The sequence below is a fragment of the Lepisosteus oculatus genome, chromosome 5 (assembly GCF_040954835.1).
Source record: "Lepisosteus oculatus isolate fLepOcu1 chromosome 5, fLepOcu1.hap2, whole genome shotgun sequence".
Taxonomy (NCBI): Eukaryota; Metazoa; Chordata; class Actinopteri; order Semionotiformes; family Lepisosteidae; genus Lepisosteus; species Lepisosteus oculatus.
Window position 1 is genome coordinate 4,140,908 of NC_090700.1, and position 25,483 is coordinate 4,166,390.

General features: G+C 52.6%; 2 protein-coding genes across 7 annotated transcripts; one reads left to right on the plus strand and one right to left on the minus strand.

The window, feature by feature from the left end:
* Positions 1-3,241: 3,241 nt before the first annotated feature.
* zdhhc23b (zinc finger DHHC-type palmitoyltransferase 23b) lies at positions 3,242-12,233 on the plus strand. 6 transcript variants are annotated; one of them, XM_069189875.1, is made up of 5 exons: positions 3,242-3,577; positions 7,270-7,418; positions 8,209-8,859; positions 9,500-9,667; positions 10,263-12,233. In XM_069189875.1, the coding sequence occupies exons 2-5, from the start codon at positions 7,285-7,287 to the stop codon at positions 10,531-10,533; spliced, it is 1,224 nt and encodes a 407-aa protein (XP_069045976.1). In that variant the 5' UTR covers positions 3,242-3,577; positions 7,270-7,284; the 3' UTR covers positions 10,534-12,233. The 6 variants fall into 6 exon arrangements, with proteins under 6 accessions (XP_069045976.1, XP_069045975.1, XP_069045974.1 ...); XM_069189874.1 differs by lacking the exon at positions 3,242-3,577 and adding an exon at positions 3,657-4,174 and having other exon boundaries at positions 9,865-10,355; XM_069189873.1 differs by lacking the exon at positions 3,242-3,577 and adding an exon at positions 3,668-4,174 and having other exon boundaries at positions 10,299-12,233.
* Positions 12,234-12,841: 608 nt separating this feature from the next.
* On the minus strand, positions 12,842-25,068 carry ccdc191 (coiled-coil domain containing 191). Its single transcript, XM_015341193.2, has 17 exons — positions 24,812-25,068; positions 23,901-23,939; positions 23,476-23,617; positions 22,967-23,125; positions 22,466-22,638; positions 21,183-21,406; positions 20,172-20,376; positions 19,729-19,907; positions 19,210-19,453; positions 18,438-18,850; positions 17,768-17,883; positions 17,510-17,592; positions 16,959-17,060; positions 16,334-16,477; positions 15,751-15,903; positions 15,280-15,434; positions 12,842-13,457 (listed from the first exon to the last, which is right to left on the minus strand). The coding sequence occupies exons 1-17, from the start codon at positions 24,911-24,913 to the stop codon at positions 13,325-13,327; spliced, it is 2,766 nt and encodes a 921-aa protein (XP_015196679.2). The 5' UTR covers positions 24,914-25,068; the 3' UTR covers positions 12,842-13,324.
* Positions 25,069-25,483: the final 415 nt, after the last annotated feature.

Here is a 25,483-nt window from a genome sequence, read left to right on the forward strand (position 1 = left end):
TTTCTTCTTTTTGTGGTCTAACATGACTGTCTGAACCCCATTCCAAAGAGCCTGGAACAATATACAGTTGCAAGAAAAAGTTTGTGAACCTGTTGGATTTATCTGGACTTCTGCATTAATTCCTCATGGGGTCTGATCTTCAACTACTGTATGTCACAATAATAAACCAACACAATCTGCTTAAACTAATAACACAAACAATTGTACTTCTTCTCGTCAGTGCATTATAAATAATATCAGTATATGTATCATTGCAGACTTGCAGTGCAGAGTGCCCTCCTGTAATCGGGCAGCTGAGTGACTGGGTACTGGAGTACTCCCTTTTTTAAACTCTGCTTCTGATATGTTTGCTTCTCCATTCACAAATAGATGAAAGTTTTTGTCTTTCACCATTCATTTTCCCCTGCAGAAGCGCTGTGTGCAGAAACACTGTGTGAGACTCATGCCCACCACAATGCTTTTAGCCCTTGAGGTCTGGAGATCCCCCCTGGGCCCTGTAATAAGATAGCTTCATCGAACTGCATGCAGCACTGGCTTCTTAATTGACCTGAAGGAAATTTACATAATCGACTTTCTTGGATATAACACACCCATTGCCTCTACATAAACAGTTAGAATTGATCAGAAGCAAGTGAGTTTGTTTTGTGAAGTGGGAGGAAAAAAAAACATTAGGCATGTTGCGTTTTCAGATTTCAGGCACCATGATTAATAGCACAACTGACACATTGCAAATATCAGCAGTTAAGAGCCGATGCAGCACCTCCGAAGTGCACGATTGTTAATCCCAAGATGACGCCTCTTTTGCTGGAGTCATGCTTCCTTTTGAGCCAAACGTGAGAGCTAACTGTGGATCACAGGAGATGCCGGTTCGGTATGGGAAACGGCCTCTTTCAGATCTTACAGGCGACGCAACCCGCAGTCACAGTATGTTAACCCCCTCCCCATCGCTGTCATGACGAATAATTTCTGGTTAAACGTGTTAAAACATATCAAGGAGAAACCAATGCACACAGCGGCACAGCTGATGAAGGACATGCAGGCCCAGGAGGAAAATATTCTGGGCCAGTTTCCTTCCTCTGCGATACTCTCTTTTCAGAAAGGATTACCGCTAGCCCACCTGCGGTCACGTTCCTAATCCCTCAGTTAGCTCTCCCGTTTTTAACTTGCTAAGGCTGGAGAAAACGGATACCTCCCGACAGCACTGCGATTCCCTGCTGCCTGCTCGGCAGGTTGTGATATTTCCAGTACCCCCGTTTCCAGTGTTGCCCCCTCTCTTGCCTCGCAGACAGCACCTCCCCGGCGCTGGCAGCCTTTCCCTCAGACGCAGGAGGAGGTGAACACCAGGCTGGGCCACAGGCGAAGACAGGCGTCTGCGGGTGTAACGGCTGCTGTTCGGCTCTGTTCACCTCTTGCCCGCTGCGATTTTAGCACAAACCAGAGGAAAAGCACAGAAGCTGCTTTTGTCACAGTGGTTTTGCCGATCCACTCTGGCACAGGGTGGAAACTGTTTGGCTGCAGTTCACTTCAGCACACTTCACTATCAGCCCCAGGTGACCTTCCAAATCTCCCTTAGCTCTGCCTCACAGGGCTGATCGTTTTTATTTTCTCTAGTTGGCTCGTGTGTAATGTTTCTTTCGTTTTTGACCAAAGAGAGAACCCCAGCCGTACACACCAGTAGCGTGTTCAATGTCACTGGTCAGGGCGACAAGGTCCGTCGGCCAGTCCCTCGAGCTGCAGTCGTCCAGCCGTCACCAGGGGCAGGATCGGACTGGGAGTCGGGACCCGTGTCAGCTGGAGCGCCCTGTGCCACCAAAGACTGCTGGCAGCCGACTCGCGGTGAATTTAGCCTCCGATAATATCTCCTTTTTATGGCTCCGAAGCACGCGATACGCAAAGCTTCATCTGTTGTCAACTGCTTTTACCTTCACGAGGGAAACGAAAACAGACTGCAGTGTAAATCAGCATTTCCCTGTCCTAGGATCCTGTCCATCAGAAAGGCGCTCGACACGTCCGTTCTTGAGATACGGCAATTTCTATTTTCATCAAGCCACGCAGAATGAGTTTCAGGCATCAGGGTTTACTGGGTCTTACTTAAGCAGCAAGAGAACACGCCTTTAAAGTGCAGTCATGGAGGGAATGCAATCATGCAGTGCATGTATCTCAAATGCACAGGGCCTACATCTTCCACAGCTTGCCATGTTACACGATGTCTTTAGCTCTGTCCTGTCAGGCACCCAGAGACTTCCACTGGGGACATAACCAGCATACAGACACGTTCTCACTTGACTTGTTCACTTCTCTTGGCTCCTGGGTCCAGACGGCGCTCTTTAAAAAAGATTTCTTACGAGCGACAACATCTTGTGCCTTCCTTTTACTGGCCCTCCTTCGTGTCGCAGGAGGGCAGGGGCAGATCTCATCACCTACACTTCACCTTCTAGAGAAAATATTCCGTGCCCACTAAAGCATTAGGGGGCGTCGCTGGTCCCCCCAGAGACAGACGGGCCTCCTGCGTTTCTCAGCCCAGCTGAGCGTATTCCGCCTGTTTCACTGGAAACCCGCCAGGCGCGCTTCGTGGAGAATCTGGCGCTCAGGAATGAGTCTCTGGCACATCCTGCCTCGTGTTAAAAACAATCGAGGTCAGTAACAAGGACAGCAGCCGAGTGTCTTCACAATTCTGTGCGCATGGCCGCTATAAGCGACACCTCCAGCACAAGCGAAGGAGAATCCAGGAATCTTTTCAGTGTGTGTTATATATATATAAGTGTGTGTGACACTTTCTCTCCACAATGCCTTGCTGTTGTAAACCCATTCTCGGATCAGGGTTATACAGGAGACGGGGCACACGAGGTGGTCCGAGTCCAGTACTCGCACTTTCCTCGATTTTGCTTGCAAACTGTGTAGCAAAGGCTAAGGGGCACCTTGCTTGCTCCGGGGCGGGCAATTACAGTAACACGTCACACACATTCCGGGAAAGGCCGGTGAAGTACCATAATATAACCCCTTTAAAAAGCAAAAAGAAAACCATTCTAAAGCCGGACCTTTCATGGCCCGAGGAACCCCGATAACGCCAGTTAAGAGACAGGGAGACTGTTGCCAAGAGCAAAGAAACTGTTTTTACACCGCGGGTATGTTCATGCCCGCACCAATATGAGGGGCAGAGAGAGAGGGGAGGGAGAGTAAAAAAGGGAATTGATCCAGGACACGAACACACCTGTGGAGAGTAAAGGGTTACTGTTTCCTGACGTCACGGGGAGGGTCAGCGCTGCCACCAGCCGGGAGAGCAGGCTGGCCCAGGCGTGCCGGGGGCTGCTCGCGGGGGAGACGGGTTCCACTCCTGCTCGTCCCCTCCGCGGGGACCCGACCCTCGTGCGTGTTCTGGGCTGTCACTCCCCTCATTATACCCGGGGCGGCATCGCAAAGGTGACTCCTGCTTTCGGCTGGAGATACACACACACACGCAAGCAGACAGCAGCCAGCCCCGGTCCCCTCCCCTCCGCCCTCCATATGCGGTACTGGAGTTTTTAAGAATCGCCTGCGGACAGAGAAAATATGCAACAAGTCGCGGGATTCAGAGCCGGTAGGTGGATGTTTTGTGCTCGTGATGACAAACCCCTGCGCGCATTTGCAGAGCCGTGCCGTGCCGTGCGGCGCTCGCGTCGCACTCGGGTGCCAACTTTTTGCCTGCGCGGTGTGAGGACACGGTGCCCTGTGCTGTGGACACAGGAGTTTCCGTTAAAGGGAAGGGAGGGGTAGTTACAGTATGTGGTTGGAAAGCGAGAGAGGCGTAGCAGACGTCGCTTATAGATCCGTCAAAGTCTCGGCTCTCTGCTGTCTCTCTCATTTGTCTGCGGCGGGGAGTCTCCACGCCAAGATCGCAGCGAAAAGTGGCCCCGGGCTCCCTGTCCACCCATCACCGTGCTCGAGTGGGGCTGCATTGACGTGTCCTGCAGACGCGCCTCCGGTAGTCCAGGAACTGACCAGGGCAGCAGACAGCATCGCGTCTCCCGGCCGCAGTCCCGTCTGCTGCCCTGCCTCTCCCCGGACCGCGATGAATAATTCAACAGGAGTGAGGAAGTTTGCTCCCCGGCCCCGAGCAGCAAGACTGCTTCCTGGCGTGGAGTGGAGCAACTTTTTTTCCCCCGTGTTGATCGCACAGAAGGATACATACGGCGCGGTAAAGTAACAGTGCTGAGTAACACGCGTTTGGTTCGCGAAACAAGACTCTGAATGCTGTATGTACAATCTGAGACACTGGGGGGGGAACTTGTGCATTTGTTATTTTAAGCGCTCTCTTTTGTGGCTGTGAATCGCGGGTTGCGGTCGTTCACACTTTAACTTGACTGCTTGTTTTCTAAAGGGCTGTTATGGGGAAGCGTGTGATGGTGGTGGGGTCTCTGGGCGAGGTGGGGAGAATAAACTCTGTATCTCCCAGTCCTGCTCGACGGGGAGGAGGTTTCTCTCTCGGTGAGGGCAGGGGAGATACTCTGAGGGGAGAGGTCACGGCGAGGCTGTGCCGTGGGCCCGGTGAGAGAAACGTCATCGCTCCCCGCCCTGGGCGCACCTGTGACCTGGGCGGCCGGGTGCGTGGGTCCGTGGCACCGACGGCTAAGCGGTGGTGAACGCGTTTCCCCACTGCAGTCTAGTTGTGAAGCACTGATCCGGGATAAAAGGTAAATGCTAAAAAAAAAACCTCTTCCTTTATCACAAGGTTGTGTCTTAGACTGTTGTTGTTCCTCTTGCTTCCGGGACTATGTGTGTGCTATCGCCTTTCGGTTTAATAAGGGAAATACAAAGGATGTTTTGGTTTGTTTGGTTTTTTTCAAGAGCGACTTTAAGGAACTTAAAAGGAAACCGACTGAAAGTGATGAATTAACACGGCCGACAGCCTACTTAATTATTTGCAGAGGTGTTTCTGACGCGCACAAATGCTCCACTTCCAAAACGTTCAGACTACACAATTTCTGTTTCAGGAGGGAGGTTATTTAAAAAAAACCAACATCAACTAGGCTGTTTTAACTCGGCCGCCTGTTCTCTCCTCGGGACGTGGGGAACACCCAGAGGAGGCGTGCCCACCGAAATAAAGGTGAAGTCAAAACCCGCGTCTAGGGAAGGCAGGGAGGCGGAGAGGCCTCGGTCTCATTAAGCCGGAGTCCGGAAAGCGAGAGTTGAATTGGTCTTCGGCCGGACAGGAGTTGTAGCCGGTAAAACCCACGGCTGACTGACGCTCGACATTTCCTAATCTAATTTTAACGGCATCGCTTTTAGCACATCGTCTAGCGGGTGTGTAATTTGATAGCCGGTGTACTTTTAGGACTAGCGGGTCAGGTCCAAGTAGTGTCTAAGAGCACTCGTGGATCTTGGAGGATGTCTGGTCTCTGAAGAGCAACGTGCGGAGGTTGTGTTTGAGAGGAAAGTGCCCGGGAAAAAAAACTCACTGTTTGGAACTCCTTCTCGTTATACATATTTGCTTTAAAGTGGCTTTAGTGTCGAGTTATTTCGCTTGGCGATTCATACCTTAAAATGCTGGGATGTTCACATCGAAAGCCCAGCCCCCCGCTGTTGCGTGAGGTACATTCTTCTTAAAAAGCGCATGAACTCGACTGTGAGCCCTGCTGTGGGAAGAGGGACTGTGAGCGGGGAGGTCTCTGAGCACGGCCAGCCCACCCTGGGGCAGAAACGCAGTTGTGGCAAAGAATAGCAGCAGCACTAGACAGCTTTAATCCTCCACTTTAATGGGGGGTGGGGGTGGCAGCCTGTTATTGAGAGTCATTTTGGAAGAGACACCCGTGCTGTCCCAGGCATAAACCACTCCTAGCACACACTGAGCCTGCTTCCTGAAAGGATCCGGTGTACAGGGGGGGAATAATGAACTCTCGTCCTAGTTAGTGACTGTCTGCTGGGAGCAGCAACCTTGTTTCACAGAGAGAGGAATAGAGGACACTATTATGAACAATCGCTGTGCTTTTGTCGGGATTCTGGCATTTTTAATCTCAGTTTGCACAGTTTCTCCCAGGTGCTCTTGGCTGCAGGTTCACGGCCAGACACAACTCCAATTTACTGTCACGCGAGGACGGAGCTCGGCTCAGGCGGTGTCTGCCCGACTCCCTCAGGGGATTGTGTCCGGGCTGCAGGTGTCCCTTGCTGTAACACACACCTTGCTGGGCCACTAGTCCGCTATCAGGTTTCTAGGAAAAAACGCATCAGAGCTATCAAAGACCGAGAGCACCTGACCGATGAGACTACTGGTCTCACTAGGAAAATAGTATCCTTATTGAATTTATTGCTCTAGATCGTCCTGAGGAGGGGAGCATATTATAAGTAAACACGACAGAGCTGAAAATATGAATAATCTCAAAGCAAAGGATGTGTGGGATTTTGCGTTTGGCTTTTCAAGTGCCGTTTCAGGGTAGATCCGCTGTCTCTGTTCGTGATGGTATCTGGTTGCACGGACGTGTGCGTTTCATGCTGCGACCCGAACTCTTGCTGGGATTGAAGAGGTGAGAGGTGTGAACGGAAAGGCTTGGTTTCCGTCTGATCACCGGTCACTGTCTGGCTCCGGCTGCCTCAACAGAATTCCCACCGAGCGCCGCGAACTGAGAGCTGCGACGAGGCACCGCGTGTTGAGAGCACGCAGCTCGACAGGGCCACGCTGGCCATCTCCGTAGAAACGCCCTGCGTCTGTGTGGGGTTTTATCCCCACGGCACTGTGTGTCACTGCGGTAAGGGGAGAAAGAAATCAAACAGACGTGGAGGGATGTCCCACGCTGACAGCCTGGGGGAGCAGATTCCTCCTGGTCTTGAACGGAGAAGACCGCGGGGGGGGCGATGCCAGCACCGGAAATCCTCCCGGCACGTTGACGAAGCCAACTGGGAAACGGCCGTGAAACCTGAGCCAGAGCGAGCGTGTGGAAACAGGCCTCCTAAAGAGAGCAGGGGGCCCGGTTCTGGCACAGAGGCCGGTGGACCGAGCTGCGCAGCTGGGGGCCGAGACCCTGGCTTCTCTCCGGAGAGATAGCTGGGATCGGTCAGCTACTCAGAACGAGTCGGCGTTCTCTTGTCTTGGTGCGGCTTGGTTCTGGGGAAGTGTCGGTAGACGTCAGAGACTCGGCTGTTGCGGTGCCGTGGGTCGGATCGCGCGGGCGGATTCCGGGCGTGGCGCGGCGCGGGCGGTGGGCGAGAGGCCCGAGGTGGGCAAGCGGGAGCCGGAGAGCCCCAGGGCAGCTCCCTTACTGCAGCCCCCCTCAGCTGTGCGCCGTCTCTCCCGCGCAGGAGCGTGAGGGCAGCATGAAGAGGAAGGCCAGCCGCCCGCCGGAGGAAGAGGCCCTGTGCTGCTGCGAGTATGTCAACCGGGAGGGGGAGAGGAGCCACCTGCTGGCCTGCTGCTGCGACTGCGAGGACCTGGACCAGGCCTGCGACAGGTGAGGGGCGGAGTCTGGACCTGGGGTTGACGGGGTGAGGGGGTGGAGTCTGGACTAGGGGTTGACGGGGTGATGGGGCGGAGTCTGGACTAGGGGTTGACGGGGTGATGGGGCGGAGTCTGGACTAGGGGTTGACGGGATGAGGGGGCGGAGTCTGGACTAGGGGTTGATGGGGTGAGGGGGCGGAGTCTGGACTAGGGGTTGATGGATGAGGGGGCGGAGTCTGGATTTGGGGTTGACGGGTGAGGGGGCGGGGTCTAGACTGTGGGGAGTGGTGGGTGAGGGGGCGGAGTCTGGACTTGGGGTTGACGGTGTGAGGGGGCGGAGTCTGGACTTGGGGTTGACGGGGTGAGGGGGCGGAGTCTGGACTTGGGGTTGATGGGGTGAGGGGGCGGGGTCTGGACTGTGGGGAGTGGTGGGTGAGGGGGCGGAGTCTGGACTTGGGGTTGACGGGGTGAGGGGGCGGAGTCTGGACTTGGGGTTGACGGGGTGAGGGGGCGGAGTCTGGACTGTGGGGAGTGATGGGTGGGGGTGACAGAACAGGTGCAAGTACAAGTGCGCTCTCAGAGCCCATCTGACCGCTGGCAGAGGTGTTCAGGAGGTGCAGTGAGTCTCGGGGTGGGGAGGTGACTGACTGCCTTGAGAAGTGAAAGACTGTTCACCTGTGCGCCCCCTGCTGGTTCGATGTTTGGGTTCTTTCCGGATCCGTGGCCCAGGGTCGGCGGACAGGCGCTTGCTGGGGCTCCTCGCCCGCTGACCCGCCCCGCTGTTTCTGTGTGCTGCGCGCCAGGTGGCTGCGGGGCAAGCCGGTGGGCTCCGACGCGGTGTCGCGGGTGCTGGGCGTGGTGTCGGACCGGCTGCGCGTGCCGTGGGCGTCCGGAGCCCGGAAGCTGGACCTGACCGTGGTGCCGCCCCTCGCGCTGCTGCCGGTCTCCCTGCACGTGGCGGCGCTGCACGTCCTGCTGGGGCTGGCGGTGCTCACGGCGCTGCCCGTGCTGGTGCTGTGGTACTACTACGTCACGCACCGCAAGAAGGGCCGGACCCTCTTCTTCCTCAGCCTGGGGCTCTTCTCCCTCGCCTACATGTACTTCCTCTTCCTGACGGAGATCGTGCCCCGGGGCGGCGCGGGGCCGCTGCAGCTGGCCGCCGTCACCGCGGGCGTGCTGCTGACGCTGCTGGCCCTGGCGCGGACCAAGAGGGACCCCGGCTACCTCCGGCCGGCCCCCGGCGCCGGGACGGACCCCCCGCCCGGCTCCAACGGCACGCGCCGCGACGTCCTGCTCGCCGACGGCGCCCCGCCCTCGTCCTCGGGGGGCGGGCGGGCGGCCGACCGCCTCAGAAGGAACTGGTGCCCCGCCTGCAGGCTGGTCCGCCCACCCCGAGCCGGGCACTGCCGTATCTGCGCGGCCTGCGTCCGGCGCCTGGACCACCACTGCGTGTGGTGGGTACGGGGCTCCGGGCCGGTTTGCTGGCTCCGCCGCTGGGGGGTGGGGTTGGGGGGGGGGGGGGGGGGGGCGGACGATCGAAGCACTTCCGCAGGCCCAGCGCCGAGCCCCGCTGCCCTAGAGAGATTCCCGGGCTGCTGAAGCCATGCTGCTGCACGCAGGGCTGCAGACCTGGGAAGGTCCCGTAGAAACATCCCAGCTGGACAGCTCAAGAGTCCCGAGAGCTGCGCCGAGGAGGAAGTGAAGCAGAACGGGTGGCTCTCACTCTTCCGGGGCGGCGTGGGGGGGGCCCTCGGCCGCCATTCCTCGAAATAAACCAGAGTACGCCATTCTGCAACGCGGCCATGCGGCTTGTCCCAGACCCCCACCGCCCCCTCTGCCCCCTGATGTCGGGTTCAGGTGTGCTCCCGGTGTCGCCAGCGAGGGCCGAGGACAGCGGGCTGCGGGGGGCCTGGGGGCGCGATTGAGGCCTGCCCGTGGCACGCAGAGAGAGCGCACAGCCGCCGCGCTGGCGCGTTCGTTCTCGCCGCCGCCGCTCTCCGCCCGCGCCGGCCCGCCAGCTGCGGCGGCGCCCTCGCTCGGCCGGACCGGACGGGGGGCCGTGGCCTTCACTGTGCGTCTGTGCTGTGTTGCCAGGATTAACAGCTGCGTGGGACAGGCCAACCACCACTGCTTCCTGCTCACCATCCTGCTGTTCCTGCTCACCTCCCTCTACGGCATCAGCCTGACGCTGTCCGCCCTGTGCCCCCGCCAGAGCGTCTTCGTCGCCCTCTTCTACTGCCCGGGGGTGTACCAGCAGTACAGGTACGAGTGGGGCGTCCGAACCCGAACAGCGAGGCTCACTCATGATCCGGGCAGACTGCCCCGAGCTGTGTAGACTGCGCCAGCTCATTTGTAGAGGTCTTGGGAGGTATTATGAAGACGGATAAAATGCGCTCCTGTGTGCGGTTGTGAATTTCGTTCCTGTTGGAAGGCGAGTGTGTGTGTGTGTCTTGGTGAAGGTGCTTGGACTTGCTCCCGCCCCGGCTCCTCATCCCGGCTCCCGCCCTGGCTCCTGATCCCGCCCCAGCTCTTCTATCGGCTCCTGATCCCGCCCCAGCTCTTCTATCGGCTCCTGATCCCACCCTGACTCCTGATCCCGCCCCAGTTCTTCATCCCGACTCCTGATCCCGCCCGACTCCTGATATGCCCCAACTCTTGCCCTGACTCCTGATTCTGCCCCAGCTCTTCATCCTGACTCCTGATCCCGCCCGACTCCTGATATGCCCCGACTCTTGCCCTGACTCCTGATTCTGCCCCAGCTCTTCATCCCGACTCCTGATCCCGCCCGACTCCTGATTCTGCCCCCGTTCCTAATCCTGCCCCGGCTCCTGACCGCTGCCCCGTGTTGCTGCGACAGCTCTGCCCTCTGCTTCACCTGCGCCTGGTACTGCAGCCTCGTGACGGGGGGGACGCTGCACCTGCTCGCGGTCCAGCTCATCAACGTCAGCTACAACGTGACGGAGCGCGAGGCGCGGCTGGCGCTGCGCGAGAAGACGGGGCGCCGGCTGCTCTGGGGGCTCGTGGTGGACACGGGGGCGTACTCGCGGGGCTTCCGCCACAACTGGCTCGAGTTCCTGTCCCTGGGCGGCGCCTCGACCCCCCCCCCGGGGTTGGCTGACCTCGTGTAGCAGCGGACTCCTCCTCGCAGCGCCGTGACAGGGACCGGCGCCCGGGATGCAGTCCAGAATAAGCACTTCAACGGCAGAAGTACTTTTTATCCGTTCCCAATATGCAAAAAAAACGTAACAAACATCACGCACGACAGGCTTGGTGGAGTCCCCAGCGCGTTTGCGCCCCTCCTGCAGTCGTTCAGTCAGGACGGCTGCCCTGTGTGACTGTGGTGTTGTGGGGAGGAGCAGGCAATGGCTTCCTCACTTCGGAGTGGGGCAGGTCCGGGACACGGATTCCGGCCCAGCCCAGCCGCCAAAAGAAGCACAGTGTTTTCAGACTAATGAAGTACGCATTCTGTGTCTGGTCTGCCCCTGCGCTTTCTGGAAGTCGAAGTGAGCCCCTCAACAACGGACCCCCCAGCTAGTGGAACCGTTCCTCAGATATCCCACAAGACCACAAATGGTGTAGCAGCAGAACCTGCCGTTTCCTGCTGGCCACCGTTTCGACCATGCCAAAGATCTGGAGAAGAGAGAGAGAAATCCCAGGATCTTCTGCGCTGTCAAAGAACAGCACCAAAACTGAACAGTAATGGGACAGAAAAGGAAAGCTTGTTTTGAACGTTGCACGCGTTTAGGCTGAGGATGTGTTGATTCATTGCTGCAGAAGATGAAAGGAATTCCAATATGGCTTGAAATGTTTTGTCTTGATTATAGGGTTTGGTGCTTAAACCTAGAAACAGGAGATGCAGTGCTCACCGCGTAATCGGTAAAGCATTGGGCTGCTACAGTAGGTCTGGCTTTGTCGATGTTGTTAGGCGATAAAGACTGCAACACTTACAGCCACTAGAGGGCGCTGCAGCACCACTGCTCAATACACAAGTGCTAAACCTTCAAACTGTTGCTTTACTTTTCTGATGGTAAAGACTAATTTGTTACAGGCTGTGCTTGTCGGTGCTTGTGCAGCAGGAAAAATAAGATTTTGTTCTGCAGGAGAACTGTTTTCCAAGTACTCGCTGTCAGAAATGTACTCCTAATCAGCAGCCTATACCTGTGGTTTACCTGAGATTCATTTCATAACTGGTGGTGTAAACTAAGCAAACCATAGGTCTCAGAGGTACAGGTGAGGTTTTGTTTGTATAGAATTGAGTCTGCTGGCTGTTTTAAAAAAATCAGATATTTAGAAAAAAATTATCCTGTCACATTGTCCTGGACCAATTCCTTAGGAGAGTGTTTTTTGACTTGAAAAGAGTATCTGACATGTTGAACCCAGTGACTTGCCTGTGAGTGATTACTTCTAGGACTGCAACATATCCTGAACAGAGGATGGTGTAACTGGTGAGTGGCACTCGGTTCTTATGAAAAAATACAATTTATATGCCACTATATATTTACATCTACTAAATAGTAAATAGCACAGTGTGAATAGATTTTGCTTTTATAGTAGAAAATTCGTATTTTTATCTATGTATGCTACTATGTAAATGTGTAACTAATAAATATACTGTAATAATATTGTATAAATACAATATATAAGTGGAATAAACTAAACTTGAATATTTAAGAACTCCTAATAAATAACTGAGGGCTATTGTAAGTGATGGCTAGCTTAATAAATGCTATTACTTCAAACAAGTGGTGATGGTGACCGCTTTTTTTAAACAGTGCCTTGTTCTAAAAGTGTCTTCAGCTGTAATAAAAAAAAAAACATTTTCATTCCACAGTGGATTTCCCTGAGTTCTGTTGGATATTCTGTGTGAGATAAGTACATCAGAGGCCATTAATCTGCCGAGATGAAATATAGCGTGCTTCTGGAAGCACTGTGCTGGATATGTCCATATGGCCATAGCACCACATAGGCCTCAACACCTGGGACCCTGGCAAGGTGATCCAGCAAAATCCTGACATCATTGTGTTGGTCTCCTAGCAACACCTAACCCCAACAGCCAAGATGTCTCTAAGGTGTGTGTCTTGCACTTTTGACTAGGACTCTCATTGCTACCTACCACCGGTGAGATATTAGGAAAGAATACAGTATTACAGCTCTGAAATCTTTTAATTTTTAAACTGCAGGACACAAACTGTTATGTGGGGCCTACTGGGGAAAAAGAACAGTATTTCGCTAATGGGCGGAAAAGCCTTTTTTTACGCACAGAATAGCTGTCTGACATAATCGTAAAGCTGTGTGATGTCATGCAAAAGAAGGAGCGATTGGAATTGGAACAAACTGTAAAGTCGATAAGAATATATCAAATAAGAAAAAACAATGTATAATAAGAAAAAGTGAGAGATCCTTCTTGCTCACTTCATGAAAAGACGATTTTCCAGATCATGCCCTTTCCAGAGAATCATTGTCTCGTTTTTAATGACCAGTGACGATTTTGACACGAGCTTGTCTTTGCACACTTCGGGCGGAAATGAGATTTGTGGGCGAGGCTTTGGTTAAAAATGGTAAATGTCTGTTGTGACCACTTACTGCACAAGCACAGCTTGATTCTGGGGTTTTCCACTGCTGTGCTCCACTGAATTTTCCAGGCCAGCTGGACCAGCAGGCGGGTGCCCGCCTTCTTCTCTCTCTCTGTCCAGTTTCGGAACCTCATTTTGCTGAAAGCCCTTCGCTCTGCCACGGCCTGGTGGCGGGATAGGGCTGGGTGACGCGGCACGGGACGGGGCCAGCGGCTCTTGTCCCAGGAAGACCGTGGTCTCCTCGGCGGCTGCTGCAGCCTGTCACGGCACCCGAATGCAGGACTCGCCCCAGGTCCCCGAAGGGCTGGGGGGTCTGGATCCCGTTGAGCCGCCCTCCAGCGTGGGATCAGGAGCCGAAGTCGGGGAGGACCTCGGCCACTCTGCGCCGCAGACGCTCCCTGCGTGCCTCCCTCTCCCTCTCCTCCCGCAGAAGGTGGGGGAACCCGCGCCACGCCCGGAAACAGCTGACCACCGCCCGCCTGCAGAGGGAGCAACAGACCACGTCGGCTCCAGCCGCCAACCCGCCAACTCGCTCTCGTCTCGCGGCGCTCGCGGCCACCGCGGAGTAAAACCAAGGCCGTCTGGACCGAAGAGCAGCTGACGCGAAAGCTTCAGATTTTGGCTCATATCCGTTTCTAACATATCTGAATTTACCACAAAGCGGTATTGGTGATAAGAAATCTAGGATCATTCTTGGAGTATAATTCTTTTTTTGTGGTGGGAGACTTGATGTGCAGTACAGCCCTGAAGTCTAAACATGGAAGAAAAGTTGACATGATTGTACACATTTGTTTTGTAATAAGTTTTCTTCAACTGGACCGACAGTCTGTCCCTTGTTGAGCGTGTTTCAGCAGGAATGCTGGCTGCACCTAATTAGCTGATGGAGAGTCAGTTCTGAGATCCAGTACTTGTTCTCCCAACACAGGGCAGATACTCAGCATAGGAGCACTGGAGCCACACATCGCCAGCAGATCTTAGGCAATGCACTGATGCTGTGGCGTTTACACTATTGAACCAGCAAGAGGACGCAGGACACACTGGTGAAAGCCTGCCCGCTGGGCCTGTCTTTTCACAACAATCTGAGGACAGTATTTATTTAAACCACTGAGAGCCCATCTTCCACCAGGAAGTGCTCCACTGAGCTCAAATGGAGGTTGAACTCTGCAGGCATGGGCTGGTCGCGTCACGAGGAGTTGTGACCAGGACTCTCCAGCCAACTGCGGAGAAGTGGCTGACGAGCGTAGGGTGGGATTAGTCGTCCAGGGATCCCTTGGCTCCCAGTGACAGAGCGCCCCACGGTGGTCTCCCAGTGGTGTTGCCATTGAGAGCAGCACCTCTCCTCCACTCAATGCTGAAGCCCCAGTACGGAGCTGTGCAGTGATAAAAGACAAGTGGCTTTGCAGGAGAGGAGGTGAGAAGATTCTGCCCACACTTCCTCATTCTCTCCTGTGAGCGGTCGTGTGGTTTGCAGCTGCAAACCGAGATGTGACAAACTGCTTAATGTGGTGATTCCAAATTGGGTGGCTGTAACAGATATAATTGGCAATGCTAAATTTTTGGGGAAAAAAATGCTTGTCTTCAAATCAGGTAGTTATGTCCTCTGACATTTTTGTTGTAGAGTCTTACGATTTTCTCTAAGACACTGGGTGCATTCTCAGTGCCTTACACTTGCATTTTCTTCTCATTTTCACCATAGTGTGCTCTTTGGTCGAGAAATGCCTGCATTTGGTTTCATATAAACCTCTCTTCAGTAGTACTGACACTTTCCTAGTAGTTTTAGTAGCTGAAATATAAAGATGTATAACTTTAATGAAATATAATTTACATTGTGTACAGACTACATTCCACTTGAAATATGAAGCTGCAGAACTGTTAGTTACAGTTTTTGTTACTTATAGAGAAGTAGCACTTAACATACGTTCAAGCTTGATGGTATGTTAGTGCATGTCTCCTGTTTTAATGTTTTTACCACTGACATTGTGGCTGTCTGTCTCCTGGCTTAGAAATGTGTTTTTCTTTGTATTTAAAACCCAGAACAAAAAACTGTTGGAAGCAGCTGGAAACATAAGAAGCAGTGCATGAACACATACCTATATGTGTACGGTAGGTGGTAGGTGGACAGACATATCTATAAATAAATAAAAAATGTGGTCCGTTCTTAAATGTGACGTCAAGAGCATTAAGCCGCTGCAGAGCAGCCATGCGGCCAGGACGTGACCGGCCTCCTCCTCCTCCCCCAGCCTGCTGCCAGCATCACGGGCCGCGCACCTGCGCGCTTCACCTCCAGACAGCGCGACAGACCTGCGACTGTGCCGCTCCGCCAGCTGCTCCCTGTCCCAGCGGGCCATCCTCTCCTGGGTGCAGTAGTCCAGCAGGGCCAGGAGCGTCTTCCGCTGCAGCCTGGCTCTGCAGAGCCGCCCGGCTTTCTCCTCCAGCACGGAGCAGTAATCCTTACACTGCCGAACGACAGGGCGCACACGGGAAATGAGCCACACAGGGGCGTTATTATGCCCTGAGTAATAATGGTGTTATCGTTGCTAGTATTTGTAGAACAACAGCAGCCATGGAAACAAATCGCATGCCTAACTGGTTGGTTTTTTTTAAAATACATCGTGAATGGAGTACATTTTCTGTTCCTCATGTTTTCCCCCCCAGAGGAATCTTGTTTGAAATTCCAGGCCACAAGACACACGGAGGAACAAGGAAGCAGATGTGTCGGAGGAAGGACAAGTTAAAAAAACTAGAATTGCGCGTCCGTGTATTAGTCTTCACCTTCAGCCAGCGGTGCAGACACCGCCTGAGCAGGATGCGACGGTAGAGCTGTTCAGCACGGGCCTCCTTCTCAGCCAGGGACTCGCCTGCCGTCTGCAGCCAGGAGCTGAAGCACCGCCGGAGGAGGGAATGGCCATGATGCGTCTCGGCCAGCTGGTGGGAGCGGAACAGAGGCTTAGGCAACGAGGTGTACTGCAGCGAAGCACGGAAAAGGCGTCACAAGAAATCACTGTCGCCATCGCAGAAAATCACATATACTGTACATTCTCTGTCCAATATCTGAAGCTCATCCCGTTTTCTACCAGGAGAGAAAAAGAATCTAGATTTCATTAGCATCTTTACTGTACTGTATTTCTCTTCCTCCATTAGGGGAAAGTAATATCCTGTGTCGATCTCCAGCTCAAAACGAACTTCCTTGACAGAGGAGGGAGTTCACTTCAGTCGGCGCTTCTCCTTCGGATGCCTTTCAGTGCCGGAATGCATGAAGAGCAGAGAGGACACCTGCTACACCTGTTGCAGAGAACCGCCGGGTGCCTGCAAGGCTGGTTACACCGGACCCGACACCTGGCCCTCGCCGCGTCACCTGTGCGTTTCTCCTGGCTTGCTCCAGCAGCCGTTTCCACGGCGCCAGGCCCCGGCGCGTCAGCAAGGTGCGCAGGTAGTGGTCGGAGGCCCTGGCCTGCAGCTGCTGCTCCCTCTCCAGCCTGGTCAGCCTCTCCTGCTCCCTCTGGACACAGGCGACACAGGCACAGCACTGACCGCCACCATTCAACGGCAAATAGCGTTAACTCGGCAGACGACTGAGTCTTTATGTCTCTGAACGGGAAACACATGGGTCGTACGTGTGTGCATATTAGAGTAAAAGTGACTTAAAAGTTTTCATATACTGTAATACCCCCCAACTCCCCTGTTTCCATTCAAGTTATACTTGTAATGATTGAGTGTGTGCTGTTCGCACAGCTGCACTGTTCTCCTGCTACAAGCCAGAAACGAAAAGAAATGGAACAGAAACATGGTGCTTATCCTTTGTATAGATACACAAACTATGCAAACCTTGCTAGAAAAATTAAATATGACGATGTGCAAAGGAATTTTACATTTCCAAAAGGACCTGGATTCTGCCAGTACGAACACATCTTCCAGTGGTGCGAGCTCAAGTGTGCAACCTGCAGCTGATGGCAGTAAGCCAGTGCCACCCTCCTTCCCACCTGTCTCTGCAGTCTCCTCTCCTCACGCTTCCTCTCCGCCACAGCCTGCCTCTCAGCCTCTTCCTGCCTCTGTCTCTCCTCCTCAGCTGCTTGTAGTTGGGCCTGGGGGCAAACAGAACAAGAGAGAGGTTAGCTGAGAGGTACAGGCAGCCCCGGGCACACAGAACAAGAGGGAGGTTAGCTGAGAGGTACAGGCAGCCCCTGGCACACACAGAACAAGAGAGAGGTTAGCTGAGAGGTACAGGCAGCCCCAGACACACAGAACAAGAGATAGGTTAGCTGAGAGGTACAGGCCGCCCCGGGCACACAGAACAAGAGAGAGGTTAGCTGAGAGGTACAGACAGCCCCAGGCACACAGAACAAGAGAGAGGTTAGCTGAGAGGTACAGGCAGCCCCTGGCACACACAGAACAAGAGAGAGGTTAGCTGAGAGGTACAGGCAGTCCCGGACACACACAGAGCTAGAGAAAGGACAGCTGACATGTGCAGAGTATCAAGGGCGTGAGCACTAGCAACACAGCTGAGATATACTGTATAGTGAAAGACACTCACTATTCTCTCTTCCTCCCTCTTCCTTTTCATCTCTTCAATCTCTTTCCTCCGCACAGCACGCTGCTTAGCACGCTCTTCCATGGCTATGGGGAAATTGAACTTCTGTTTCAAGCTGTTTCTGTTTTACGATCCGTCCTATGTCACAAATCATGGAACAGCTAGCAAACAAACATAATCAGACTGATTACTTTGGCTTCACCAAGAATACAGGAAGCATGAAAAGCCGAGCTGCTTGTTCCCAAACTGATAATGACTGACCTGTGACTGCAGGGTGAGGAGAGCAGGAGGGCCTCAGGGGTGCTCTGGAAACAGACAGGGTGTTGTTCTCTTCCTTAGGGTGATTTTCTCCCTGGCTCTGTACTGCAGCTCCCGACCTTAACATCAACATGACTATAACATTAGGCCTGCTCTATAACCTGGTACAGTATTCAAGCCATTGCCATAATTGTACAATACTCTACATGAGTGCAGATGCATCAATGTATCGTACCACTCTACTGTGCAGAGAAGAAACTGTGGAGTATGTGAGCTACAGTTATCTTTCTGGGACTAATTACAAAAGTATACTGCATGTGGAACTGGAACTGCTGGTCGGTTCAAAGACAAACTCTTACAGAGATTTACTTGCTTTAACCAGATATAGCCAGAGCTGATACAGCATCCTCTGCATTAAACTCTCCATCCATGTAATTCCTTGCGACTAGTGTGATAAGTGCATCTATTTCAGATCGCTAAGAGCACTCCAAGTGTCCACGTGTCCTACACTATTAGAGGTGACTGGACTCACTGCACATTTATTATTCTAATTACCCAGTTTTACAATGGATTAAATGCGTCTTCTAAGGGAGGTTTAATGAGAGAACATCAAATAGGAGTCCTGAGAGTGATGTAATGGTTACTGTTGGACCTCACATGGGCAGTGCGGTACCTGGACTCCCCCAGCGCCGTGCCGCCTGAACTGGGTTTCTGGGCAGGCGGGGCAGGGAGGCTGGCCTGGGCCCTCTCCGCCTCCTGCCTCAGCATCAGCAGCCGCTGGTTCTCCTGCAGCTCCAGGATCATCTCCTGCTGCTCCCTCAGCTGCCGGCGCTGCTGCTCGAGCATCCGCTGCTGGAAGGCGTGCCGGTGCTCAAAGCCGCCGCCGCCGCCGCCCGCTGCCCCCCCCGGTGGGGGCTGCTGCGCGTTTCTGCTGAGGTCCTCCGCGGTCAGCGCGGCATGTTTCTTGGTGACCTGCCAGGCGTGCTTAGGCCTCGACGCCGGGCGCCCACCACCATCCCTTACTGCAGGCGCAGGAGGAGGAGAGGCCAAATCTGTCTCTTCACGCTTTGCGGAAGGCTGGGTACTCTAAAAGGAAGAACAGCAGGACACAGTAAAGGCCAGACTGCCAGCTCTAAAAGGAGCCAAAGATCAGGACATCTAAGTACGCAGGACTGTCTGGAGGTATATTAGTGCTCACAATATTTGAGCAATTCAGGAGTATTCCCAGCAGCCAAAGTCCGACAGCCAGCATTTCTAAGGAATCCAATCATTCCTGAAGACAATCTGCAACCTTCGATTGCCTGCGCTGAAGGATTTCTGTTGTTCAGGTACGGGGATTAAGGGCTGAGGGGTAGCAGACAGACTGGCCGGTCCAGAGGAAATTCGGTGGGGTCAGTGCCGCTCGTTAGCGGATTCAGGCGGGGGGGGGGGGGTCAGTCACTCGCCTCTGTCTGTGCCGCGGGCTGGTGCTGCTCGGACGAGGCCGTGGCCCCCTGGCCGGCGGGCCGGCCAGCCCACAGCTCCCCCGAGGAGGCGGCGCTGATCAGGGCGGCCATCTTCCGCCGGGTCTCCTCCTGCTGGGCCTGGAGCCGGCGCCTCTCCCGCCGCGCGCGGCACCAGCGCCGCCACTCGCCCAGGAAGTGCCGCAGCAGCCGCCGCCGGTCGCTCTCCAGGGCCCGCTGGCACTTCCTGCGGGCGGTTCGACAGGGGGAGGGCATCACGCACCGCCTGAAATCTAGAAACTCATCACACACTACAGCGCGAGAAAGGCTCCAGACAAAAAGACACCATGTGGACATTCTAGCTTGTTTGGCTGCTTGTTGCCAAGCACGCAGCTTCCCCTGGACAGAAGCTCGGATATCGGCTTTGACCGTCAACGCTCTCATTTCCTTTCTCTAACGGAGCGGATCCCTGTCCCGGGTGCGAGTGTAAGCGCTGACCGCCGCTGGACCGGCGCCGCTTGCCTGTTGTGGCCGCGCAGCTCCTCCTCCGTCCTCTCCGCCCGCCGGGCCCACACCAGGGCCCGCCAGGCCCGCCAGGCCCTCAGCTGGCTCCTCCAGTCACACAGCGCCGCTGCCTTGCCCGCCTGCAGCCGGCGCTCCAGCACCACGGAGTACCAGGCAGAGAAGTGTTTCTGGAGGCGCTGTCCCCACACACACAGAAAAACACAGCGTTACTGCAACACCCCGGACTGCTACGTCAGCACGGCTCGGTGGGACTGAGCCCAGCAGCGGCCGACCCGAGGGCCATGTGGTCCACGAAGTAAATGACAGCCTGACAGGCTCCTTTCTTGAATGGAAATCAACCACATTGCTTTCAGTACTAAGTCACGGACGGGGGGATGGGGGGGATCCCGAATTGTATAAGATAAAGAAACTAAAAACATGACTGTTCTTTAGACCCTCACCCTCAAGTTTAGAATATGTATCCTGGCCTCAGTCTCCCTCAGTCTGCGCAGTCTCTCAGCCTCTAGCTGTTCATGCTGCAGCTGCATCTGTGCAGCCTGTCGGACCATGGGCTGGGGACTGGATTTGGGGACCCCCATGCCGGCGATGGGCTCAGCATGCGCTGTGCCTTCTGCGGATCGCTTTCTCTCCTGCCTCTCTCTTTCCCTGCGGCACACCAGATCAACAAAGCACACAGTCAAGAGCTGTACTATACGTACACATATAACAGAAGTGTGCACTACAGTATGATGATGGAGGAATGCTGAAAAAAATTTTTTTTGGGGAAACAACAAATACAAAACCTACAAGAAGATCCCTTACAAATGATCACACAATAATTAAATTAATTATTGCAAGTTTACAGCAGAAATGGATGGCAGTATGGAGCAGTAGTTACAGTGCCTGACTTGGACCTGGATTCAAGTTGTGGATCCAAATCGTGGGTGAGACATTCCTTGTTGTAGCCTTGAGCAAGTTGCTTCACCCAAATTGCTCAAGTAACATACCAGCTGTATAAGTGATTGCAAATGTAAGTTGCTTTGGATAAGAGTGCCATCCAAATTAAGTAAGAAAAGCTCTCTTGTGTGCAACTCTAAACAGACTAAATTTTGACTTGATGCAATACAGCCCTAAAAAGCACCACATCGGTGTCTTCTAAATACATTATTATCCAAATTTATATTTAATGCCATACAGTATGCTGCAGCTAGCATTGCTACACAACACCTAAAGACACCATGTACTAAAATCATGATCTATTGCTTCCGATTAGATTTTGCTCTTCTTAAGCTGGCCAGTGTGGCAGTTTGTGGAATTACGCCTCTTCTGTAAGTTTTCAGTCTCCTTATTGACTCTGAGCTGCTCCCACGTCCATCAGCGCTCACAGCTTCACAGATTAGAGACACAGCAGGCCTGACTAACAGATGGCCGAGGGACGGAGTCGAACGGGATCTTGCACAGCCGTCACCCACATCTGCCTGGCCAGTCCTGCGACGCTCCTCTGCTCGGCCATGTCCTTGCGCAGCCGGACCACCTCCCTCTGGATGAGCTCCTCCTGCCGCTGTGCCTCCAGCCTCTTCCTCCGCTCCTCCCCCTGCAGGAGGCGCCGCGCTGCGGCCCGGGCCTCCCTCTGGAGGGCGCTGTCCCGGCGCCGCCGCTCCTGCTCCGCCTCTCGCCGCGCACGGCTCTCCTTCACCTGCCCACACACAGCACAGTGGAGCGGGGAGCGCGGCCCGGGGGCGGTGTGCCTGTGTGTCTGAGGGTGTGCCTGTCAGTGTGTGCCTGTCAGTGTGTGCCTGTCAGTGTGTGTCTGTCAGTGTCTGCGTGTGTGCCTGTGTGTGTGCCTGTCAGTGTGCCTGTGTGTCTGCGTGTGTGCCTGTCAGTGTGTGTCTGTCAGTGTGCCTGTGTGTCAGTGTGCCTGTGTGTCTGTGTGTCTGTGTGTATGCCTGTCAGTGTGTGTCAGTGTGTCTGAGGGTGTCTGAGGGTGTGCCTGTCAGTGTGTGTCTGAGGGTGTCTGAGGGTGTCAGTGTGTGTCTGAGGGTGTCTGAGGGTGTCTGAGGGTGTCAAGTGTGTGTCTGAGGGTGTCAGTGTGTGTCTGAGGGTGTGCCTGTCAGTGTGTGTCTGAGGGTGTCTGAGGGTGTGCCTGTCAGTGTGTGTCAGTGTGTGTCAGTGTGTGTCAGTGTGTGTCTGAGGGTGTCTGAGGGTGTCTGAGGGTGTCTGAGGGTGTCTGAGGGTGTGCCTGTCAGTGTGTGTCAGTGTGTGTCTGAGGGTGTCTGAGGGTGTCTGAGGGTGTCTGAGGGTGTCTGAGGGTGTGCCTGAGTGTGTGTCCGAGTGTGTGTCCGAGTGTGTGTCCGAGTGTGTGTCCGAGTGTGTGTCCGAGTGTGTGTCCGAGTGTGTCTGACAATGTCCGTGAGTGTGTTTGGTGTGTGTTTGTCAGTGTGTCTGTGCGCCTGTCAGTGTCTCTTAGTGTGTCCGAAAATGTCTCTGAGTGTGACTGGTGTGTGTGTCTGTCAGTGTGTCTGTTACTGTCACTGAGTGTGTCTCCGAGTCTGTGCACATGTGATTCCATACATTTTTTTCTGTGAGCGGGGACTCTGACTACAAGCCTTGTGCACATCTGGTGCAGAACTCTGTTAGTGATCAGAGGACAATAATATAATAAGACCCTCAAAACAACATATAAGTCACATGGGTCGCCTGTGCATTCTTCCTTTTTAAGCAATAACTTCCATATGTATGTTAATCCATCACTAACCTGCCGGTGTCTAACCTCCATAGTGACTCTTGGATCGCTCCGGCGCTTCCTTTCTGTGTCCATTCTGAGGTCATCCATTACCCCAGACTCCACTACTTCCTTCTCCATGAGATCTTGCAGAAAGCTGTGCACAGCGGAACTCTCTGCCTCCTGCTCCAAATGGGAAAAGAGGTCTGAGGGAGAGAGACACAGGCTGGTGAGACACAGTTTCTGATTCAAGTGTGCGCTCTTTTAGAGGAAGGTCTGTTGCATAGTTTGATAAATAGAGCATGTCTTATAAGCGTACATATATAATCATCTTAAATTCTATCTCAGCCTGGATGCCAACAACTGTCATCATTATTTCGGCGTCAAAATAAGCAGCACTATATTTTCTAGAACCTGCTGTGAGCTCCTAATGTCTCATAGTCAAAATCACAGTGACCAAAAGGAGTACTTCCTTTAATAAGCTGTGCAAGTATTTGAACACAGTTCGCAACGTGCATCTCTCTCTTGCTGTACCATCGAAGTTGTCATAGCGTAGGAAATCTGGGCCGTCCTGGACACGTGGAGCTGGTTCTGAACGGTCTGTCTCACACACGTGCCCCAGCCCATCTTCATCTTCTGTCTCCAGTTCCAGCCTGAGCTTGCTGTTCACCCACTCGCTCAGCAAGGTCTGGGCTGGGAGAGAAATCACACGTCACCGAGGTCTGCTCGGATCAGCACGCAGACATACTGCACTTATCAAATTAAAAATATCAAATTAAAAGCAAATTTAAAAGCTTTGCATAAATTTTACGTGTGCATGCCAGGATAGGCTCCTGTTCCCAAGCGACCCTGATTAAGAAGCAGTTAGAAAATGGATGGAAGTATTTTACTTGTTATAAAAGTTTGTCTTTACACTTCTTATAGCATGATTTAGAGAAAATGCCTCCCTCAGTACAGTACTGCTGATGTTATATGTACTGCTGATTGTATTTATGTCCTTAACTGTACAGTCACATGCCCCTCAAGAAGGATAAGCCCCCCACCTTCACTGAATGCATCATCATGATCTTGCAGTTGGTCTGTGCTCTCCAATGCCATTGCATGACCTCTAATCTTCGAATTCCCAACAGGCTTATGCAGCGAAAATACTTCCGACACAGCAAATTCTGAGGCAGCTTCAACCCTCTGCAGAAAAACACAGGTGTGTAACCATCTGGGCTCACTGGAAAAACTGACTACCATTTCCTTATTCTGTCACAACAGCTTGATGGTAGCAAGAAGAGGTTTCATTATTAGAAATCAAACGTACAATACTTACACATCGCTGTAAATATCACACAGTGTAGCACCAGAAAAAAAAATGCTGGCTGCATCATTGAGGTTGAATGCAATACAATTTTTTTTAAAGAAAGGTTTACACAATCAATTCAGATTCAAACATAACAGTTGCCCTTCCATCAATCCTCACCTTCATCCAGTGATCAATGTCATCATTCTTTAACTGCACCTAAACATTTTTGTGAAAAGAAAATAATATATTATTGACACATGGTGCAACCAGACATGCTTTGTTTTGTAGTGATGATGACGATATCTGACAAAAAATATATTGCATAGACTGTTTCTAAATGTAAAAGTATAATTTTTTTTTTACTTTTCACTCAGGCTATTTTTTTCTCCGGAAACAAATCTATCCCATGGCGTTTTATGAGATGACGATGATAATTTTTTTCTAGATTACCATCTTTTTGTCTGTGATTCCAAATTACTTTTTATGCTTTTGCAGAAATGAAAAAATACCTTGGGTGTCAATGAAACCCAAGGTTTCCCCATAAGAGTCAGGCAACGCACTTGAGGGTTATAAAAGTGATTTTTATCTCCCGGCCTCTGTATGAAGTATTACTTAATCTCGAGAAATTGTGCTGGTTTTTGTTACGATTCTTTGAGTCTAAGCCTTTCCCAAACACGGGGTGAATAAAGTCAACAAGAGGGGAAACTTCTATTTTATCAAAGGTTACCAACCTCATATAAATTATTATAGAGTTTACGAAAAGTCTGGAGATAACACTTTGGTGTGTATACATACAGGTGACTGGTACAACAAAGTCTTTCTTATAAACGTATTTTAAATATTTTTCCAGGTAAAATCGAGTCTCGGGAAACTGTTTTTTTTTTTTTACTTTAGATGGGAGATTATTATTATTTATAATCCAGGCCGTAATAATCATCCTCCGATGGTACCGTGTTCATGTGGTAATTGAAAATATTTTTGCGTCAGAAAGTTTCGCGTCCACTATTGCGTATACGTGACAAAAAAATCATAAGGTTATGCGCTGTAATAGGACGGTGCAGTCAGAGAGAAGACACTCTGGGAGTTACCTTTTGTACTGGCGTCTTGGACTTCGTGAGTCTCTTCCATCGAAAGAGCTCCGGGTTGTGCCCCACGTTATTCATTAGTATTCTTCGGTTTTCCAAGCACATAATACTGTACTACTTTTGTGCGCCAATTATGTACCCTTAGAACTTGCTAGCAGAGTTCGGAAACATTTTCATATTTCAGGAGCAACGACGAAATAAACTGTCGACCATATCACATCATGTTGTGCCTATGGATGAGATACCCTGTTTTTCTTACTTTCTCGGGTCAGGGGGCTAACGGGTACTGTAGTTAATTAGTCAACCTGGTTCCTTTAGATCAAGCGTGCGTAAACCTTCACATAAACTACAAGTCCCATGATCCTGCTGGGCCCCTCCAGAAGCGTCAGTTGGTAACTATAGTAACGTACAGCTGCCCACAGTGGAATTGAACGCCAAGACAGCTGCCGTTGTCTGTTCTCTTAGTTTGCAGAATGATTTAGGTATATATTAGCCAAGAAATTAAAGCAGGAACCCCTGGGTACCTTCGCAAACCAACTCTCAGTCAACTGTGTTTGGGATCCAAGGTGCTTCTTGAAAGAATCCGGGGTACAGGCTTCAACAACATAGCCAGATAGCTGTTTACATAAAAAGTGCTTCCTGTTCTCAGTTTTAATTGTATTTTCAGCAAAGTTT

Excerpts from the sequence above, each read along its gene's own strand:
- zdhhc23b (XM_069189872.1), top strand. The coding sequence starts at position 3,761 with ATGTGGTTGGAAAGCGAGAGAGGCGTAGCAGACGTCGCTTATAGATCC. Across the intron at positions 4,175-7,269 it reads AGAAGGATACATACGGCGCG|GAGCGTGAGGGCAGCATGAA; the intron begins GTAAAGTAACAG and ends TCTCCCGCGCAG. Across the intron at positions 8,860-9,499 it reads CTGGACCACCACTGCGTGTG|GATTAACAGCTGCGTGGGAC; the intron begins GTGGGTACGGGG and ends CTGTGTTGCCAG.
- ccdc191 (XM_015341193.2), bottom strand. The coding sequence starts at position 24,913 with ATGTGCTTGGAAAACCGAAGAATACTAATGAATAACGTGGGGCACAAC. Across the intron at positions 20,377-21,182 it reads GCAGGACTGGCCAGGCAGAT|GGAAAGAGAGAGGCAGGAGA; the intron begins GTGGGTGACGGC and ends GGTGTGCCGCAG. Across the intron at positions 15,904-16,333 it reads AAGCCAGGAGAAACGCACAG|CTGGCCGAGACGCATCATGG; the intron begins GTGACGCGGCGA and ends CGCTCCCACCAG.